Source organism: Saccopteryx bilineata, chromosome 6, assembly GCF_036850765.1.
Source record: "Saccopteryx bilineata isolate mSacBil1 chromosome 6, mSacBil1_pri_phased_curated, whole genome shotgun sequence".
NCBI classification, from domain to species: domain Eukaryota; kingdom Metazoa; phylum Chordata; class Mammalia; order Chiroptera; family Emballonuridae; genus Saccopteryx; species Saccopteryx bilineata.
The window spans coordinates 122,647,877-122,666,880 of record NC_089495.1 but is presented as its reverse complement, the minus strand read 5'-3'; the positions used below and the strand labels follow the sequence as shown (position 1 = coordinate 122,666,880).

Sequence of the window (19,004 nt, the reverse complement as noted above, 5' to 3'; positions counted from 1 at the left end):
TCTCAGAGCTGTCTGGTTCCTGCTCTTGGGCAGTCCCCTGGCCCCGGACTATGTATACTGGGCCAGGCAGAGGCTTGTCGGGGACAAGTAAGAGGTCACTAAGAAGCAGAGCTGCGTGCTGAAGCCAGGGTGGGGTCACCTCCTGCTGGTCCCTTACCCAGCCACAGTAAAGAGTGACAAGTAGTAATACTAAGATCCCTCCCTGGGCTCCAGAAGCTGTGGGAATGGCTCAAAGCATCATCAAGTCATTAGCCCTGACACAGCCCTAGGGCTGCTGCTCTTTCTGCACTGGTTTAGTGTACTTGGACTTCAAGAGGTCAGATCCTTTCCCCAGGGGTACAGCCTCAGCAGCAGAGTCAGCATCTGCATCCAGAGCCCACGCTCCTCATAGGGCACCCCATTGCCAGAGGACAGAGGGGCAGGGGCTGGAGCTGGATCCCAGAGGAGTGAATAATCCAGAGAGAGACACAGGACAGAATCAGGGTCACACCCTAGTTCCTCTGGATTCCCCACATTCTGCGTGACCTTGGCAAAGCACCTTCACCTCACTGTCCCTGTCTGTAAAGTGGCAACCAAGATACCTGTGAGGCTCCTATGAGATGAGGATGTCCTGCTTAGCACAGCACCAGGCCTGTGGTGATGCTCGGCCTGAGCTTAGGCACTGCCTGGGTTCCTCACCCCTTGCCTCTGCAATGCTGCCTGCTTTAGGTGCCGCCATGCTGCCATTGCCAAGTACTTCGGGGATGCACCCCCAGCCTGCAGCAAGGGCTGTGACCACTGCCAGAACCCTGCGGCCGTGCGGAAGCAGCTGGACACCTTGGAGCACAGAAGCAGCTGGAACAAGACCTGCATTCAGCCCTCCCAGGGGAATGGCTTCGACCCTGAGCTGTATGAGGGAGGCCGCAGGGGCTATGGAGGCTTCAGCAGGTGAGGATCCAACACACTGGAAGTAGTCTGGCATTCTCTCCCTGGTACCAAAGACAGACCAGAGACGACACCATGCCACAGTCCATTGCCCTGCAGCATGGGCCCTGTGGGGCTGGGACCTCATTGCTGCCAGGGTATCAGGGACATCACTGCCTCTCCACAGGTGTGGAGAGAGGGCAAAGCCCAAGACGGGGCTGTTCATTGCCCATTCTGTCTCCTAGGTATAACGAAGATTCTGGAGGCAGTGGGGATGAGGGCAAAGCCGAGGCCCACAAGCGGGAATGGAACCTCTTCTACCAGAAGCAGATGAGTCTGCGCAAGGTGAAGGGGGTGGGGGCTCTGTGGGGTCTCAGGTGGCCTCTCACACCTTCTTGAGCCCTTCCCTAGTACTGAACTGGGTGCTATCCAGTGGGCAGGGTGCTTCACAAGCCCTTCATGTCATCTTTCAGGGCAAAGACCCCAAGATAGAAGAATTTGTACCCCCAGGTCAGTACAGAAATATACCTGGGGCTTGTGGACTGTTTCCTGTGTGTGGACGGAGGATGCCTCCTTGGGGGGCTGGGGACACCAGAGAGCAGAAGATAGAGTGGTAGAACCTACCCCTCTCTCCCCAGACGAGGGCTGTCTCTTGAAAGAGGCTTCTAGCAGGAAGATCCCCAGGCTAACTGTGAAGGTAAGAGGTGGCGGCCCCTTATACCTGTTCCCCAACCTTGAGGCTTATGTGACCAATCTCTCTCCCCTGTGCAGGCCCGTGAGCACTGCCTGAGGCTTCTGGAGGAGGCTCTGAGCAGTAACTGCCAGGCCACAGGTACTACTGATAGGTAAGTGTCCCAGGTCACTGGGGCTGGAGAGGGCTCTCCAACTCTACTTCTTTTGGAAACTTCAGGAACCCCAGGCCCTCCTGGCTTGTTCTGGAGCCCCCTCCCTTGATTGTGGCCCTTCTCAGTGGATGCAGGTCCCCACAGTCCCAGCAGGGGCCAGCAGGCTCAGCCACAACTGAGGGGCCGCAGCTTGCCCAGGATGTCCAGGTTGGAATCCCTGTACCCAAGGCCATTCCCATCGGACCCTGAACTATCTCCAGGGTCCCCAAGGAGAATACAACAGGAGCTCAACAAGGAGAGGGCTCTGGCCTGCCTGATACCTCACATTCCCTCAGACCTGACCTCCAGGCCAAGGCTGTGGAACTGGAACATGAGGTGTTTCGAAATGCCAAGGTGGCTAACCTGTACAAGGCCAGCGTGTTGAAGAAGGTGGGCCCTGGGCAGGGGTGGGCAAGCATGCTCATAGGTAGGGTGGGAGAGGTAACCCCGATATACTCCCAGGCTGTCTGCCCACCCTCTGGTCATAGGCTGCCCAGAATTCAATGCTCGGCCCTGGCCTGTTGGCTCAGCGGTAGAGCGTCGGCCTGGCGTGCGGGGGACCCGGGTTCGATTCCCGGCCAGGGCACATAGGAGAAACACCCATTTGCTTCTCCACCCCCCCCCTTCCTCTCTGTCTCTCTCTTCCCCTCCCGCAGCCAAGGCTCCATTGGAGCAAAGATGGCCCGGGCGCTGGGGATGGCTCCTTGGCCTCTGCCCCAGGCGCTAGAGTGGCTCTGGTCGCGGCAGAGCGACGCCCCAGAGGGGCAGAGCATCGCCCCCTGGTGGGCAGAGCATCGCCCCCTGGTGGGAGTGCCGGGTGGATCCCGGTCGGGCTCATGCGAGAGTCTGACTGTCTCTCCCCGTTTCCAGCTTCAGAAAAATACAAAAAAAAAAAAAAAAAGAATTCAATGCTCACTCAAGAGGCCAGTAATTCTGGGGGAGAGCCCGATTTCTCTCCTTTGCCAGCTGGGGGTATTTCCAGCCGATCCCAGAAGGACTAGAACTTGTCCAGTGTCAATTGCTTACAGCTGTGGGCCACAGAAGCCCACTTGTTAAAAGCCTGGGTAGGAGACTGTCAGGAGCTAGTGGATGCCATGCCTGCCTATCCCTGCCCCAGGTAGCTGAGATCCACAGAGCCTCTAAGGATGGGCAGCTTTACCACATGGCAGGCGATGCCAGGAGCTGCAACGCCCAGGTCGATCCCCTGGAGCCCACTGAGCACGACGTCCTGCCAGCCTCCCAGGTGTACTCGGTGAGCAGTGTCCTGGCATCTGCCCCACATCTGGGTCTGGGAAAGTCACCACGTCCCTTTGCCCCCAGCTAGGGCCCAGCATCTTGCCCTCTTCTGACACCACAGTCCTGGCCCTAGGGTTCCCAGGGCAGGCCCTCGAGCTTCTCTGTCCTGCCAGCTGTATTTCTCCAGCCCCACAGCTCTCCTGTCATCAGCCTGACCCCCAAGAGTTGCTGTACCTGGCTTTTTCCTCCCCCATGCCAAAGAGTTTCAGTAACATGGCCATATCTGGACCAATGAGTGCCCTCAAAGGGGCTTGGTAGTCAGAACCCTCTCCTCCTCCTCACAGTTCAAACCCAAGCGGGTAGGAGCTGGTTTCCCAAAAGGCTCCTGCCCATTCCAGACTGCCACAGAGCTGATGGAGAAGACACGGGCCATAGTGCAAGTCCCCCAGCCTGTACAGAGAGGCGAGCAGGAGCCCCCCGGCTGGCACTGTGGCCTCCAGGATGAGGGGAGCAGTGAGCCTGTGCCTGGGTTCAGAGGAGAGGCCCCTGGGAGCAGTGCTCATTGTCGGGGGCCCTCCCCTGAGAAAAAGGCTAAAGACTCCACTCGGGGCAGTACCCTTGCCAAGACCGGAGCCAATAAGAAACAGCAGTTCCTAGCCGCTGCAGCCCTCAAGGATTCTCAGGACATCGCCCGCTTCTTCTGCCAAAGAGCCAAAAGCCCGCCTCCAGTTGCTTCAGCCCCAGGGACAGAAGGTGCCAGCCCCTCCTGTGGTGGGGTACAGGGAGCCCTGGGACATTTGGTGGCTTCCCCCCAGACAAAGGAGTACACCCCGCAGGGGCAAAGGTAAGGGTACAGGGAGTCCTGGAATCCCCTTCGCTAGCTGGGTCTCCAGCATAGGGCCCTTCCTACAGTGGGCTTCATGGGGCTGCCTGATGCCTGCTCTCTCCTTGGCCAGTCCCTGCCCACTCAGATACCCAGGACCTCCTGAAGGCAAGCCCACCCCCACAAAGGAGACACAGAGGGACAAGCGGCCCAGACCCCAGCAGGTACGGCCATGGTGGGAGGGAGGAGACTTGAGGACCATGCCCCTATCTGCTCCACTCTGGGTTAGGGGTTTTGGGAAAATCACCTCCTTTTTCCATATCCCAGCAACAGATGGGCTAGGTTGGAGGGAGCCAACAGGTGCTGTGGCCCACTCTTTCAAAAGGGGAAGGGCAGTGACAGAGAGCCCAGGAGTGACCCTCCATTATGGTCCTGCCTAGGAGAACCCAGACAGTCAGGCTCAGAAGAGGCCTTGCCCCTCAACCAATGCCTCCATCTTAGCTGAGGCCAAGGATAACATCTCAGCCAGTGATCGGGGCACCATAAACCCCACAACCAACAGCCCCTGCCAGCTCCCAGCTTCTGGCATCTCTCTGAAGGTGGCTGCAAACATTGTGGTCAAATGCCTAACCCCTTTCTACAAAGAGGGCAAGTTTGCATCCAAGGTAGGCTAGGTGGGTGGGCTCTGCCCTCCCCTGGGACACAGGTGCAGTGAGGGGAGGGCAGGGAATGTGAGCCAGGGGTTGGGGGGTGGGGGGAGTAGGCCAGCCCTGAGGCCAGCCGCTCCTCCCTCAGTCTGCCTTGCCCTTTGGTAATGGCTCTGGGTTGCTCAGGGCAGAGCAGGGGTCTGTGCTCTGTGCTCCTCTTTGCTCTCTGCCTCCAGGAACTGTTTAAAGCCTTTGCCTGCCACCTCTCACACTTGCTAACTCAGAAGCTGTCTCCTGGAAGGAGCGGTGAGTGCCTGCATTGCTGGGCCAGGAGGCACTTGGGGGGCTCTGCAGGGAGGAGGCTAGCCCTCACATTCCCCACCCTGAATATGTAGTGAAGGAAGAGGCCCAGAACCTCATCAAGCAGTTTTTCCATGGCCGGGCCCGGTGCGAGAGCGAAGCTGACTGGCACGGTCTATGGGACCCACAGAGATGACCGACGGCTGCACAGCGGGGCGAATGTCCTTCTCCAGACTCCACAACGGGCCAGACTCAGGAATGGGGGGGATGGGCAGGCCTGCCACTGCAGGGGCATCTCTTTTCTCAGGGTCCTTCCCTTTCAACCACACCTTGCTGTGGAGACAGCCCTGGACAACCTCCCAAATCCAGATCAGAGGCCAGAGGTCAGCCCACCTTCTACTTGCAAAGGATCCTTTTTCTCCAAGCCTCTCCTGGCCCTCAGGGGTTTTCTGAGTCAGATTTCTAGATTAGAAGGATGTGGGTGGTGTGGCTGCTGCTAGGGGAACAGGAAGAAATGGTCCCTCCACCTCTTGTATTTAAGTTGTAAGTCAGGGACAAGGCCCACTTGTGCAAGGCCTCAGGCCCCCTCAGAGAGCCCTGCTGACCTCAGGTGCAGAGCCGTGTGGGAAGAGGGGAGGCATCTAGGCCCTGCTCCCACTCAGCTCCTGGGCAGGAAAGCCAGGCTGGACCAAGACGTTCACTGAAGAACTAAGTCCTGTTTGTTCTGACACGTGTACCTCGTTTTCTTTGGGGAGGTTTATTTCCTCGGCAGCTACATCTCCAAGGTCTGGGCTCATGCTGCTGTTGAGCTGGGGCTGGGTGGGCATCTCCCCCAGACTGGGCAACATCAGGTGCCCAAGCTGAGTTCCTACAGCCCCTTCTCACCCCACAATGCATCCCTGAGTTGATCAGTTGATGTTACTATAGCAGTCCCTGCCTGTGGCCTCCATGTGGGCCAGCCAGGCTGATCTGGGCAGGTTACAGAACAGCCGAGCCATAAATTCCAGACCGAAGTGACCTGACAGCACCCAAAGGAGACCATCTGGATGAGACTTGGCCCAGGGAGTGGCCCCTTCCTCCTCTTCGCCTGTCCACCCTTCCTCTTAGGCGAAGCTGGCCGCTACAGAGAAGCGATGCCATTGTCCAGCAGAAAGCTGATGGTGTACTTTAGCTCCTGGGCCTGCGAGGCACAGACATGTGAGAACAGGGCTCCCGAGCCAGTCCCCACCTCTGTCCTCATATTATGTCTGAGCAGTTGGCATCAGCATGCCTGGCCTGGATGAGGCACTTGCCAGCTTCCCAGGGTGGTCAGAGGTCTTGGCTACTTACCTGTGGCAGCTCAAACCAGATGGTCCGGGGGCTGTCAGCAGAGCCATAATTGAGTTCCAGGCCCGGAGGCCTGTCAGCATCCAGCGGGCTCATCAGGTGGAGCCGATGTAGGTCCCTTAGGGCAATGGAGCAGCACAGTGTCTGGGGACAGCAGAGACACAGAGTTCAGCTCCTATCTGGAGGGATCAGTGTGGGTGGTAGGAGAGAAATGGCCCAGGGTTGCCCAGGCCTGCTCTGGCACAGGAGCCTGGCCCACCTGGGAGTTGGGGTCCATGAGGATGAGTTGCTGGCGGTTCAGCCCTAGGAGGCTGGGTCTGGGCAGGGTCAGCTCACTCACTCGCAGCACCACATAAACAGTGTAGCCAAAGAGGGGTAGCTGGCTCACAGCCTCTGGGGTGGAGAGATAAGATGTAAGATGGGAGTTCTGATCACTGGGGCCCTGGGACCTGCCCTAGTTGGCCCCCACGTCACGTAAGGGACAGGACAGGTGGAGAAGCTTTCTCAGCCCTTCCACCCTTGCTTCCTCCTGGTTATCTCCTGCCTCCTCCCAAGCAGCCCCCTTGCCCCAGACCCACCAATGAAGTTGATCTGTGCTTCCTGGGAGCTGCATCCTTGTAGCTGCCTCAGCTCCTGGTCCATCAGGCTCTTAATGGTGGCCATGCTCATACGCTGTTGCAGTGGCTTCGGCAAGTAAGCCAGTAGGTCTTTCCTGGCAAGTAGCCAACAGATCACACAGTGGCTTTGGCAAGTAAGCCAACACAGCCCAGTCAGTCAAGGCTGAGTATACAGTGGGTGCTAAGTAAATGAAACTCTACTGTGGGTGAGACTGAGGATCCAGATACACAAATGAGGCATCCCTGCCCTTGAGGTTGGGGTGTGAGTACAGGTATATAATCTGCCCTGTTCCAGGCCCATCTGGTTAGGGCCAAGGAGAGTATAAGTTGAGTGGCCTTGGCCTTTGCCTTGGATGGTGGGCTGAAAGAGCGGCCTTAGGGTTGATGCTGAGGTGGATCTCAGCATCATCAGAGACAAGAGAAATGACAGGTGTGGGGCCATGTTGACACTTACTCTGAGGGGGGCTCCTCATGGGTCCTGCTGAGGTGCTGCAGGGCAGCCAGCCTGGCAACTTGGGCATCAGCCTCAGTGCTGATCAATAGTTTCCCCTGCAGGTAGTCACGTTGCACCTGAGGGCAGAGCAGTGAAGGCCAGCTGTGCCGCCAAGTCCCCACCGGTTCCTGCTACCATTACTTTCTTTCAGGGAGGGAGGCTTGGAGGTCTCCATCCAAGGAGGGACTTGCTGAAAGTCAGATGCCAGTGGCACAGCAGTCCGGGGCCAAGAGGGGCTGACCTGACTGTAGTGGGTGCTGATGTAGGTAGGGTTATCGAAGTGCAGCCGGGTCTCCCAGCCTAGCCGCCGGCTGTGCAGGTTCATGTCTTGATCCATCACCACGCTGTTGAGGTACTCATGGGGCCACAAGGGCCGTACCAGCTCACCTGCATGGAGAGCCTCGGTTTGCAGCCCACATTGCCGTGCAGGGCCAGCCCCACGTCAGCCCTGCCAGCCCATATGGGAACCACCTCACCCATGGGCACAAAGATGGCCGTAGCAGATGAGCCACCCTGAATCCAACCCAAGGCCCTCCCGCCACGACAAGGCAACTCACCTTCCCCTTTGATGATGAAGAGGGCAAATTCCTGCACTTCCTCGGCATCCGTGATGCTCATTTGTCCACACAGCTCCTCCAGCACCTCTGCTGCCACCTGGGTGTGTGGACAGGGCCATGATGGGCGACCAGGGGTCCCAGAACTGATACCCTGCTCTCTCCCCAGCTCCTTTCTGGTCACCCCACGCTCACAGTGAAAGTCCGGATGTTGGTCCTGTAAACCACGCCTCCTGGCAAGTGAATCAGAAGCAGGCGGGCCATTTGTCCTTTCTGCCAAGACATGTGGCAGGGTCAGGCCACAATGGACAGAAGCCCCAGCTTTCCCCACAAGGGAGACCCAGACTTCCCAGCCGCCTGCACCCCCAGTACCAGGAAAGCATGCATTTCACCAGGGGATGGCAGCCGCTGGCGCCCCCCATATTTGACTGTATGCTGGAGGTGCTCCTGGCAGCTCCGGGCCAGCTCTGCGGAGAGGGGCCAAGCTGGAGGTCACAAGCATCTTCAAACACCTCCCCAAGTATCGGAGATCCCAACCTGGAAGCCCCTCCCAAAGGCACCTTGACTCCTTCCTGAATCCTGTAGAAACTTGGTGATGTAGGGCATCAGCGTGGTTGACGGGGGGAAGAAGCCGGTGAGGAGGCTGAGGAAGCTCCAGCCTCGAGTGCAGAGTTCCCTGCACGGTAGAGAGCCTGGGTTCAGGCTGCCAGACCATGGCAGCACACTGCCTGCCGTGCCTCCCCAGCAGTCCCCACACTCACGGCTGGGGGTGTTCTGTGACCTGCTTGATGACCTGGCAGTAAATCTCATCCCTGAGGTCCTTCTCCTGGCACAGCTATAGGGACAGAACAGGCAGGTGGGCAGGGAGGGGCAAAGGGGGAAGGCAGAGTGCAGTGGGGAGAGGGATGGTGTGGATCTGAAGTCAGGGAGAAAGAAATTCTGTTAATGGCTGGTGCCAAGCCAAGGTGACAACCTGGTGATCATCTCTGTTTCTGCCTCACTCAGCATAACAGCATCTGCACAAATGGTCATCTAAATCACTGCCTTTGCCTGACCAGGAGGTGGCACAGTGGATAGAGTGTCAGGCTGGGACACGGAGGACCCAGGTTTGAAACCCTGAGGTCTCAGGCTTGAGCTTGAGCGTGCAGTCACTCGTTCTGCTATAACCCCCCCCCCTCAAGGCAATATGAAAAAGCAACCAACGAATGAGCAATAAACTAACAACTAAGATACCGCAGAAAAGAATTGATGCTTCTGATCTCTCTTCCCTCCTGTCTGTCCCTTTCTCTGTCAAAAGGAAAAAAGAAATCACTCCTTCATCTCTGGGCTGTGCCCTGCCTGTCCTCCACCTTCTCTGGTCTCTGCTGGCTCTCCTTTTAGCCTTGAACTCTAAGGGCTGCAGTGCCCTTGGGCCTCTGTCTGGACTTGCTCATTGCTGCTTCCATCTGCTGATGACTTAGTTCCTGCCTCCAGCTTAGACTTCTCCCTTCACCCCAGGCCCTCCCCTTGGAAGTCTGGGGCTTCAGACTCTAATATGTCTGAAATTCCTCCTGCAGCCCAGACTGCTCCTTCCTCAGGCCTCCTGGCATTCTTGGCCCCTCACACCCCACATGCAATGCCTGGAAGCCCGCACTGCATCTTCTGCCTTCTGCGGTTACCTCTCGGCCCACACCAAATCATTGCAATAATCTCCTTTGTTTTTACACCCCCAGAAAAGCAAGCAGCAGTTAGAGAGATCCCAGAAAACATAAGCCACATCTTGCTTGGCTAGTGGTGGGGTAGTGGATAGAGCATTGACCTGGGACACTAAGGTCCCAGGTTTGAAACTCCAAGTTTGCCGGTTTGAGTGCAGGCTCACCAGCTTGAGTGTGGGATCATCAGCATGATTCCAAGGTCGCTGGCTTGAGACCCCAGGTCAAGGCATGTATGAGAAGCAATCAATGAACAACTAAAGTGCTGCAACTAGGAGTTGATGCTTCTCATCTGTCTCTCGCTGGACCCACTGACCCCAGGTCCCATCCTGCACTCTCCCCTAGCTCACTGGGCCCCAGCCACGCTGGCCCTGCTGGTGCTAAGGCGCACTCTCTCATCAGGTTGATCACCCCGCTCCTTCTGTCCACATGCCCCAATGCATACATGCCTCACTCCCTGGCTTCCTTCAGATCTCTGCTCTGGTATCACTTTCTCACCAAGCCTTCTGCACTGTAGCAGTCCCTTCCTCTGCCTTCCCCACAGCACTTCTAACCACCCTCTCCCCCAGTCCCAACACACTGCACCATGGTTTACTGCATGTCTCCTCCCACTGGGCTGTAAGCTCTGAGTGGACCTAGTCGTTTGGCTCTCTGCCACGCCCCTAGTTTATCGTAGGTGCTCAATAAATATGTGTGGGTGATTCGAATGAATAGTGACAAAGGTAAGGGAGATTCTATTCAGGTCCAGGCAGGAGGACACCAATTCATCCTCAGGGCTCCCAGTGTCTGCCCCCAGCTTCCAGGACACACAGCTCTTGCTTACCTTCAGCAGCTCATAGAGAAGATCCATCTCATCCTTGTCCCGGGGCTTCAACTGGTCCCCCATAAACTGCATCAGAACTATAGGTAGGGTGAGAAGCATGGGGAGCTGGGCTGAGGGCCTGGCCCTGGCTCATGCTGTCCCCACACAGAGCTTTCCCCGGCCATCTGATGTTCTGCTCTCAAAACGTGTGAGCCAGCCAGAGTGGCAGATTTGGCTTTCCCAATGAGGAAACAAGACTTAGAGAGATTCTGTGGGTGTCTGCAGCCCCATATGAAGCACAGTAAGCTGGACCCACCACTGCCTTCCAGCCCAGACTCCACACAACCCACAACCCCTTGGGCTGGAGTAAAAGTGGATGAAGGCTGTGGGGATACTAGGGACCACCTGTGAGCTACCTTGAATTGGCAAACTCAAGGAGGGACAGCAGCCAGATGCCTAGGTCTGAGATTCCACAGACATGGGGACCTAGGATTACCACTCACCCTGGAAGCTTTCTACAGCCTGCCTGCTTATGTCCTCATCACTGAGGCTGATGAGCGATTCCTGGATGGGAACCTGTAGCCAAAGAGGCTGGGCTGTGGGTCTGGGGTCCGCTGGGGCTAGAGGGCAGGTTCACTGGCCCAACTCCCCCCTGCCTGACCCCTACCTTGGTGTACTGCAACAGGCTGGCCATGGCCTCCTTAGCACCTCTACCTGTCTGATCCAGCCTGAGGGAACAGAGAGGAGAACAGCCCTGCTTGCTTGGCTCTTCCAAACCATCCCAGGCTGTGGCCCTGGTGGCCCTGAGCAGGAAGGCCCACTTCAGGGAAACTGAGGACAGACAGGCATAGGGGCGGGCCTGGGACACTCACAGGGTTTGGGGCTTCCGGAAATATTTCAGGGCAAATTCCTGCATGCTGTAGCTGTGGCAGTCCGTGAACAGAGAGGCAGAGAACACAGAGGAGGGCAGGCTGGTGGTCTCCGAGTTGTCACTATGTGCCTGGCTCTGGTGGTGGGCAGGGCCCTGGGAGCACAGGATACCTGGTGCCACCCAAGTGCCCACTGGTCTGTCCAGAAACCTGCCCCAGCCCCTCCCCAGCACAACCCTATAAGAGCAGGCAGAGCAGCTGCAAGTGAGCATACCACCAGAAGTCAGGAAAGTTAAGAACATTTTATTGAGCATCTTCTAGGGTAGCATTGAACTAAGCACCACAAGGAACACACAAGAGGCAGACAGCACAGCCCTTGCCCGCAAGGAGCTCAGTCCTGCTGGGGAGACAAGGTGAGAAATTGGGAGAGGGTGGCAGAGGGATCTTCACTGTTCTGGAGCAATCGAGCCCTTTCCTTCCTCGACTCCTGACTCTGCCTCTCTTGTCTTCCTCACCTCTGACCCCCTCTCCCGCGGAGCCAGGCCTGGCTCTCCACGAGGCAGCTGATTCTTGTGCCAGTGAGTCCTCTGCTCCAGTGAGAAGGGAAAGCCTGGAGCAGCAGCTGGCTGCACAATGTTGGCAGGAAAGAGTCCAGAGCGGCCGCCAGTGGAGCCAAACTGCCAGCCTGGAAGGCATGCAAGCACAGTGCATCATCTACCTTCTTCTGCCCCTCAGAGGCTCCCCCACATGCTACCCCCACACACACACACACCATGTCAGTGCTCTGCTTGCCCCCAGAGATACCTGGCTCCAGATCAGTCACTGGCAACAACTTGATGAGGTCCCCACGGTGGAAGCTCAGGAGGCTGAGATCATCAGTGATGTAGCTTTGCAAGGCGATGACGTAGCCAGAGTCCTGCAGGCAGGAGGGTGAGCGGGGGAGGGAACAGCTAGCCTGCCTGTCACCCCTGCCTGCCTGCCTGCCCTGTCTGCTCAGCCTTTATTGGCCTCATTCTTCCTTCAGCACTCCAGTTCCAGGGACCCAGACATACCTCCCAGCTCCACCCCAGGCAGCTTGGGGGAGCTTGGCTGACAGCCCTGAGACCAGCCAACTCAGGGCACCATGAAGCATGAATGGAAACCCCTACCCAGCCCCTGACGCAGCCCATGCTTGCCTTCTTGAGCGTGCCCAGGAAGAGCTCAACCATGGCCTTGATGGCACCTGCCTGGGCCGTGTGCAGCACCAGCAGCTCACTCTTCAGTGTCAGCTCCAGAGTAGAGCCACCCCAGCACTCCACACCCAGCACCTCAGCAAAGCTGTGCACAGGGTGGGACATGAGCTGACGGCTGGCTGTCTCACCACCCTTCAGCCCCCACAGCCCGGGCGCACCTGTATGCACAGAGAGTCTTCAGCTGGCAGGGGTAGATGCTGCGACCTTGGGTCATCTTAAGCAGTCTCAGACCCCGGTGGGACACGCCTAACAGCTGCACGTTGCTGCCACTCTCGCCCTGCCCAGAAGGTGGGGTCACAGACAGGCTGCTGAGTCCCCTCCACCATCCAAGATGCCTTTATCTTTCCATTGGGGCCCACCACCCCCAACTGCCATCCTCGTTGCAGAAGGCCGAGGCCAGGCGCTGGAGTCCAGTCTGGGGCGCTGCTACACCCAGCCCTACCCCCACACTTCACTGACCGAGACGGGGAAGATGCGGGAGAAGTAATTGGCCCAGTTGTCCCTAGCAGCCACCACAATGCGCTTCTTGACATTGTCTTCAGTGGTGGCAAGTGAGTCCAGACCCACCTCCAGGTCTCCTGCAGGCAGGAATGTCCCCAAACTGTCCTGAGGCTCCCTCTCAGGGGAAACCCCAGAGTTTGCTCCTTCCCTTAAGCAGGTCCAGCCCCCAGCACTCCAGTTCTCTGACACAGGGTCCCTGGGCCATACCCAGCAAGTCTTTCATTCTGTTTCGCTCATCCTGGGAGATCCGGATGCAGGACTCAGAAAAGGTGTCCCTCAGGATCTGGGGGCAGAACCAGGAGGTCACCACCAGTTCCTGAGGCCAGAGCCTACCACAGAAGCAGCCATACACAGAAAACAAGCTGGAGAGCCCATGAGCACAGGTGAAGCAGGGAAGGATCTGGGGCTTCTTAGCCCAGGGCCTTGGCCGCCAGGGATCCCACTTGCCTCCCCCACTGCCTGCTGTTCCTTGGTCAGCAGAAATAGGGTTTCTTGAAGAAGCAGACATTGGAAAAGACAACTGGATATCTGGGGACAGGCAGGATCCTGGGAACATCCAAGGTGGCAAAGGACCAAGCACTAGTGAGCACCTGCTGTGCACTGGAGCCTGCTGGGTACTGTATACATTATCTTAATCCTCGTAATGGGCCAATAATGGTCCTTACTCATAGGGATGTTGTGAAGATTTCATGAAAGAGGAAGAGCTTGAAACACAGCAAGTGCCCCATAAGTGCTGGCTGTTATCCCACCCTTGCACTGGCAGTGGTAACCTGGCCAGCTGTGGGTGCGGTCTGTCTGTCCATGTTGCAGGTGGGCTTGGTTCTCACCTGTTCACAGAGGAGCCTAAGGCTGTAGGGATGGCTGAAGTTCTCCCGGGGGTAGAAGACCTGAAGGAGGGGATGGGAGAGTGGGAATGGGCAAGGTGCCCCTGCCCATCCCCCCACTTCTGCCTCCTGGACTAGACAGAACAGCCTGAGGAGGTGGGTTTTGGGGTGGCAGTTCCCCATATTTGTGTGGCAGGGCAGATGCTGAGGTCCCTGGCTGGATCCCCACAGCTTACCACCCCACCCCTAGCCCAAAGAGAGTCCAGGCTGTGGTGCGCCCTTATGCCTACCTCCTTGCGTAGGAACAGCCTCCAGGGCGCACTGGCATAGGAGAAGCACACACTGCCAGAGGGCACGAGCAGCTGGGTGCTGACTCCCTGGTCCCCCACGGGCTCCATCCAGTCTGGCAGAGGATGATGCCAAGAACATCGGGTGACGGGTTCGATTCCCGGCCAGGGCACACAGGAGAAGTGCCCATTTGCTTCTCCACCCCCCCCCACCTTCCTCTCTGTCTCTCTCTTTCCCTCCCGCAGCCGAGGCTCCATTGGAGCAAAGATGTCCCGGGCGCTGGGTATGGCTCCTTGGCCTCTGCCTCAGGCACTAGAGTGGCTCTGGTTGCCGCAGAGCGACGCCCCAGAGGGGCAGAGCACCACCCCCTGGTGGGTGTGCCGGGTGGATCCCGGTCGGGCGCATGCGGGAGTCTGTCTGACTGTCTCTCCCCGTTTCCAGCTTCAGAAAAATACAAAAAAAAAAAAAAAAAAAAAAAAAAAAAAAAAAAAAAAAATTACATCGGTGAGGAGTAACCAGAGCCAGAATAACGGGGCTCAGAGACAAAAGAGCCTCACCTCCCTGAGGCCCTGCGAGGCCCACTTGCTTCCTCCACTGCCTTGTCCCCACCCACAGTCCCATCTCCTGCCTCAGACTTTCCCGGCTGTCCCGGATGTTTGTGGCTCCTCCCTGACCACATCAGCAGGGCCACTACATTTCTGACACAGCTGTCAACTCTGCATCGAGGACAACACCCTGTGTGTGACAGTCCCTCAGTGTCAGACAGGTTCCAGAGTACCTGGGCCATGCCCCGGGCAGGAACGCGGAAGCTCCTCATCTGTGGCTCCAAAGTCCAAAAACCAGAGCAGCTGCTCTCAGCCATGAATGCCGAAAGGTTTTAGGGAATCCTGGCCCCCGCCTAGGCAGCCCACCAAACAGGGTTGTGGGGTTCCTTACCGTGAGGCTCAGAGGAAGGGATCCCCGGATCCCCAGAAGGAGGCAGTGGAGGTGCTGGTGGAGGTGGGGGTACCAGGGCAGTGGGTGAGTTCTGGCCAAACAGCTGCTGAAGGGGTCCCTGCTTCTCCCTGATGGAGTTGGAGGCCCTGAACTGTGGTGGGGCCTTGGGTCGAGGGGCCACACATGGTGGAGGGCCCTTCCCTGGACTGGGGGACGGCATCTGTGGAGGCACAGGGAATGCACACAATACATGCTGTGTCTAGGTAGAAGGCAAAGGTGACTCCTGAGAGCCTTGGACTCCTGAGCAGAGCAGCCATGCATGGGACGGAACAGGTCTCACCGAGGGGGGTGAGTGGGCACCACTGATCCCCAGCTTAGCCAGAGCCTCATCCTTAGGGTTGTTTTTCTTCAGGAAAGTTTTGGGGGGCTTCCTGAGAGAAGAAAAAGGTCATGCATGCACAGGGTGACTCCCTGGGGAGCAGGCTGCGCAGGCCGCCCCTGGGCCCACCTGGATGGCTCCACAGGCACAGGCACGGGGCCTGGACGGCTCTGGTACATGCGGATGATGTTACCGATCTCCCTGCTGGGCTTTGCCTGCCGGCATGTGGGGTCCGAGCTGCACACCACAGCTCTGTCCTGCGCCAGCCTGGGACCATGGCCATGCTCTGCCTCCTGGGCCAGCTCAGCCTTATCCTCCAGTGCAGCTTTGGCCCCACCTCGTGTCAGTGGCTTCTTCGCTACTAGGGAAAGAGAAGGCGATGGCCCTGACCAGGAGGAGAGGAAACATGTGAGACCCTGCCTAGAACTGCAGAGCCTGGCCCTCCCCCACCCCCTTACCATCTGCACTGGGCTCCTCCTCTTCCTGCTCCTCCCCTCGGGGGATCTGCACCTTAGCTGGAGGCTTCACCATCTTCACCTTGATCTGTTGCTTCCCTGTAAGCGTCCAGATGGCCCTGTCACCCTCCACCTGGCCTGCCCATCCACTCACCTAAACAGGCCACATAGACCCAGGGGAGTAGAGTGTACCCTGCTGTCCCTTGGCCCGGCTGTGGTGGTGGCTGAGCTTCTGTGTGGGCCTGCCACCCCAAGTTCCCTTACCCATATTCTGGAAATAGTTCCGTTTCTGCTGGAAGCTCTTAGGCCTGTCTTCGTCCTGTGAGTTCTCCTGTGAGGTCTGCTGGCAGGAAGGGAAGTGAGGGCACAGCCCTGCCAGCCATCTCACCACTCTCACAGTGAACTTCTTGAGTCCCTGGGACTGAGGCCCAGAGGCATGTTTTCTGCATCTTCCCACTCCCCTGTGTCTTTCATCCCTGAAGCCCTGGAGTGTGCTGCCCCATCCCAGGCCTGCCCTCTGCCTGGCCTCCAATCCTCACCCTCAGGAGGCACCCACCAGCTCCAGCTCAGGCTCCGGCTCCTCCCGGGGGGCTGGAGGATTCCTGGGCTTGGTGGCAATGGCTGAAGTTGCCTGGGTCTGGCACTGGCGCTGTTGTGTCTGCTGCTCTAGGGACAGGGTCATAGCCTGGGCGGTCATCTGCTGGGCCTGAGGGGGCGGAGTGGTGGGCCAGGTAAGGACTAGCCTGGCCCTGCCTCAGTGACCTGTCCCCACAAGGCAATCAAGGGCCCTGACTACCCTCACCAGGATCAGCGCCTGCTGGTTGATGAAGTTCTGCTGCTGAGTTGCCAGCTGCCTTGCGTCCACACTAGGTAGCAGGGGCGGTGGCTGTGGCTGGGGTGGTACCACCATAGCTGTGGACATGGCAGGTGGGCAGGGCAAGTAAGCACCACAGCCAAAATTGAAGCCCTCTGCCCACTGTGTCCTCTGGGCCTCTGGCAGGAACCTCCCTCCTCTTGCTTATACCTGAGAAGGGACCTAGTACCCTGGTCCAGCCTTACCTGGCATGGCAGGGACTGTGCTGCCCATTGCTGGCATCACAGGCATGGGTGCAGGCATCATGGCTGCCTGGTATCCGGGCATATGCATCATCCCTGGGTACACTGAGGGAACAGGGCTCTCCCAGGTTGGTCCCTACCTGGGCCCACAGACTACCTCCCTCCAGCCCCAGGAAAAGGGTACAGGCCCAGAGTGCGGGCTGGAGCTTTGAGCCCAGACCTAGGGCCCCAGGCCATGCCTTCCTGTGCTACTGGGCTAGGGAGACCCTGGAAGTGTGCTGACTCCACACTCACCCATGGGGTAGCTTCCTTGCTGCATGGGCCCCATGGTGCCCCCTCCCTTCATGCGGCTGCTCAGAGTCCCACCTTGCTCCAGATCCTGAAGGGACAAATGTCATAGGTCACAAAGTCAGAGCTAGAGCCCTAGGAGAGATGGGAGGGGCAGCAGAGGCCCCAGTAGGGTAGGGGTATTGGTGGGGAAGGGTATGTGTTCAGGACACTCACACTGAGGCCTGGGGAGAGGACTGGCTCAAAGATGTGGTCTAGGAAGCTATCCAGGTTCCCTGAGGTCCGGTACTCACCTGTGGGGCCAGAGGAGGGTCTGTGTCACCAGCCCGGGGCATGGGGCTTCCTGCATCCCCAGACCTAGCACCCTGCCAATTTCAGAGAGCCCACTCCCAGTCTTACCTGTGTGGCCTCTGCTGGGTAGTGTTGGGGCTGGACCTGGAGGGGGACCTGAGGACAGTGAGGGGGCCTGGAAGCCAGGGGCTGGAGGGATGTCCTCAGCTCTGCAGGAGATAGTGTGCCCAGCTAAGAGGGTATGTTGGCTGGGGGCAGTGCCCAGGTTGAGGCAAGGTGTTGCAGCTGCTGTGGGGGTTGTCCCCACAGAGTGGGAGGAGGCTTGGGCAGTGGGGAGACTGGGTTTGTGGCAGCATCTGTAAACCCCAGGGTGTGATAGAGTGGCTGTGGGCTCAGCATAGGGACAGAAGCAGGCTGGGGACAGGGGTGCTAGGGTGGTACCTACAAGCTTTGGGGGGCAATGGGGTAGCTGTGGGGACCTGCAGGGTCCCCCAGATCCTCAATCTGGCCAATCAGGTCCAGCACAAAGTCACAGCCAGCCAAGTCCTGCCAGGAGTCTCCGGAATGCAGTGACACAGACCAGCCACGGGGGGGCCCCTCCAGGCCTCTGGATGGGACAGGGACATACCTTAGGAGTATGTATGGTCAGCCAGGCAAATGACCATCCCTAAAGGGCCAGGGCCTGAGGGCAGGCCAAAGGGTGAGGGCTGCAAAGGGTCAGACATGGGTCAGGAACCAGGGTGAGGAGTCGATTCTCAGACAGGCTTCCTTATTTGCAACTCATAACCCTTCCACTTACATGTCCGCTCTGACACAGGAGCTTGTTTGTTCACATTTCTTTGGAATCTGGACCACAGGTATCATCTCCACTTCTGCTCCCCATCTTGAATCTACTGTCTGGCCCCTAACCACTTACCCTCACACCCTGCAGGGAGGCTTTGGCCTTAGGCCTGCAGGAGCAGCTGCAGGAGGTGCTTGGTAGAAGAGTGGGCTGAGAGGATGAGGGGTCTCAGAAGAAGGATGGGACAATGATCAGTGTTGGCTGCACTCTTCCCTTCCCAGGCTCCCCGTACCTGCTCTGCAGAATCCACCCGGCAAATTGCTCCCCCGTAGTCCAGGACTCCACCTCTGCCGAGATGCACTCCTCTGCAGGGACGAAGAGTAGGGACCAAGAGTGAGAGACAAGAGGGTTCACCCTGATGGAAAGGGGCTGCTGTCCTCAAGGGGTTCCAAAAGCAGGACAGAAGGGAGATCAGGGTCTTGGGGTGAGGCAAGAAGGGGGTCCAGGCAAGGTGAGGGGGCAGGGTTGGCTGCACTGTGGGCCTGGGGAGGTCTGAGCAGGAGGCAGGCATTACCATTGAAAGTGAAGACGTCCAACACCATGCGGCCTCGCCGCCATCCAGCTGTCCACTCAAGTTGAGTGGGTGGGTGGGCACGTGTGGTGCGAGGGGTCAGCCGTGTCTTCTCCAGGGCCCCAAGCAGCTTGTGCTGGCACAGTGCTGCCATACCCGTGGGGGCCTGGTCAGACACAAATCTGTGGGACAGCACAGGGGTGCTGCTGTGGAGGTGGGGTGGCCCACTGACCCCACTCACCTGGCCTCCACCCGCC

The 19,004-nt window shown here is 58.2% G+C and overlaps 2 protein-coding genes across 8 annotated transcripts in view; one reads left to right on the top strand and one right to left on the bottom strand.

Moving 5' to 3' along the window:
- Positions 1-5,521, top strand: part of RECQL5 (RecQ like helicase 5) — a 49,271-nt gene extending 43,750 nt beyond the window's left edge. For 5 of the 7 annotated variants that reach the window (XM_066235695.1, XM_066235691.1, XM_066235690.1 and 2 more), the window contains 12 exons: positions 709-927; positions 1,149-1,248; positions 1,377-1,413; positions 1,542-1,600; positions 1,675-1,748; positions 2,009-2,177; positions 2,905-3,039; positions 3,368-3,867; positions 3,980-4,070; positions 4,287-4,511; positions 4,730-4,799; positions 4,889-5,521. In XM_066235695.1, the coding sequence (XP_066091792.1) occupies positions 709-927; positions 1,149-1,248; positions 1,377-1,413; positions 1,542-1,600; positions 1,675-1,748; positions 2,009-2,177; positions 2,905-3,039; positions 3,368-3,867; positions 3,980-4,070; positions 4,287-4,511; positions 4,730-4,799; positions 4,889-4,989 (1,780 nt within the window). In that variant the 3' untranslated portion in view covers positions 4,990-5,521. The remainder of the gene's footprint in view (positions 1-708; positions 928-1,148; positions 1,249-1,376; positions 1,414-1,541; positions 1,601-1,674; positions 1,749-2,008; positions 2,178-2,904; positions 3,040-3,367; positions 3,868-3,979; positions 4,071-4,286; positions 4,512-4,729; positions 4,800-4,888) is intronic. The other 2 variants (XM_066235693.1, XM_066235692.1) reach the window with 2 other exon arrangements.
- Positions 5,522-5,531: 10 nt separating this feature from the next.
- The window catches only part of MYO15B (myosin XVB), a 35,866-nt gene continuing 22,393 nt past the window's right edge, over positions 5,532-19,004 (bottom strand). The window contains exons 29-65 of the mRNA XM_066237536.1: positions 18,751-18,929; positions 18,469-18,541; positions 17,841-18,002; positions 17,504-17,604; positions 17,321-17,397; positions 17,111-17,195; positions 16,820-16,921; positions 16,563-16,672; positions 16,313-16,466; positions 16,025-16,132; positions 15,756-15,859; positions 15,435-15,721; positions 15,267-15,357; positions 14,927-15,146; positions 13,993-14,105; positions 13,706-13,765; positions 13,086-13,161; positions 12,837-12,955; positions 12,536-12,654; positions 12,321-12,462; positions 11,950-12,061; positions 11,661-11,830; positions 11,149-11,300; positions 10,944-11,004; positions 10,780-10,852; positions 10,298-10,374; positions 8,545-8,618; positions 8,344-8,459; positions 8,156-8,250; positions 7,979-8,056; positions 7,787-7,883; positions 7,471-7,616; positions 7,191-7,306; positions 6,698-6,831; positions 6,379-6,512; positions 6,123-6,263; positions 5,532-5,973 (exon numbers count right to left, since the gene is read on the bottom strand). Of these exons, the coding sequence (XP_066093633.1) occupies positions 5,914-5,973; positions 6,123-6,263; positions 6,379-6,512; positions 6,698-6,831; positions 7,191-7,306; positions 7,471-7,616; positions 7,787-7,883; positions 7,979-8,056; positions 8,156-8,250; positions 8,344-8,459; positions 8,545-8,618; positions 10,298-10,374; positions 10,780-10,852; positions 10,944-11,004; positions 11,149-11,300; positions 11,661-11,830; positions 11,950-12,061; positions 12,321-12,462; positions 12,536-12,654; positions 12,837-12,955; positions 13,086-13,161; positions 13,706-13,765; positions 13,993-14,105; positions 14,927-15,146; positions 15,267-15,357; positions 15,435-15,721; positions 15,756-15,859; positions 16,025-16,132; positions 16,313-16,466; positions 16,563-16,672; positions 16,820-16,921; positions 17,111-17,195; positions 17,321-17,397; positions 17,504-17,604; positions 17,841-18,002; positions 18,469-18,541; positions 18,751-18,929 (4,318 nt within the window). The 3' untranslated portion in view covers positions 5,532-5,913. The remainder of the gene's footprint in view (positions 5,974-6,122; positions 6,264-6,378; positions 6,513-6,697; positions 6,832-7,190; positions 7,307-7,470; positions 7,617-7,786; positions 7,884-7,978; positions 8,057-8,155; positions 8,251-8,343; positions 8,460-8,544; positions 8,619-10,297; positions 10,375-10,779; positions 10,853-10,943; positions 11,005-11,148; positions 11,301-11,660; positions 11,831-11,949; positions 12,062-12,320; positions 12,463-12,535; positions 12,655-12,836; positions 12,956-13,085; positions 13,162-13,705; positions 13,766-13,992; positions 14,106-14,926; positions 15,147-15,266; positions 15,358-15,434; positions 15,722-15,755; positions 15,860-16,024; positions 16,133-16,312; positions 16,467-16,562; positions 16,673-16,819; positions 16,922-17,110; positions 17,196-17,320; positions 17,398-17,503; positions 17,605-17,840; positions 18,003-18,468; positions 18,542-18,750; positions 18,930-19,004) is intronic.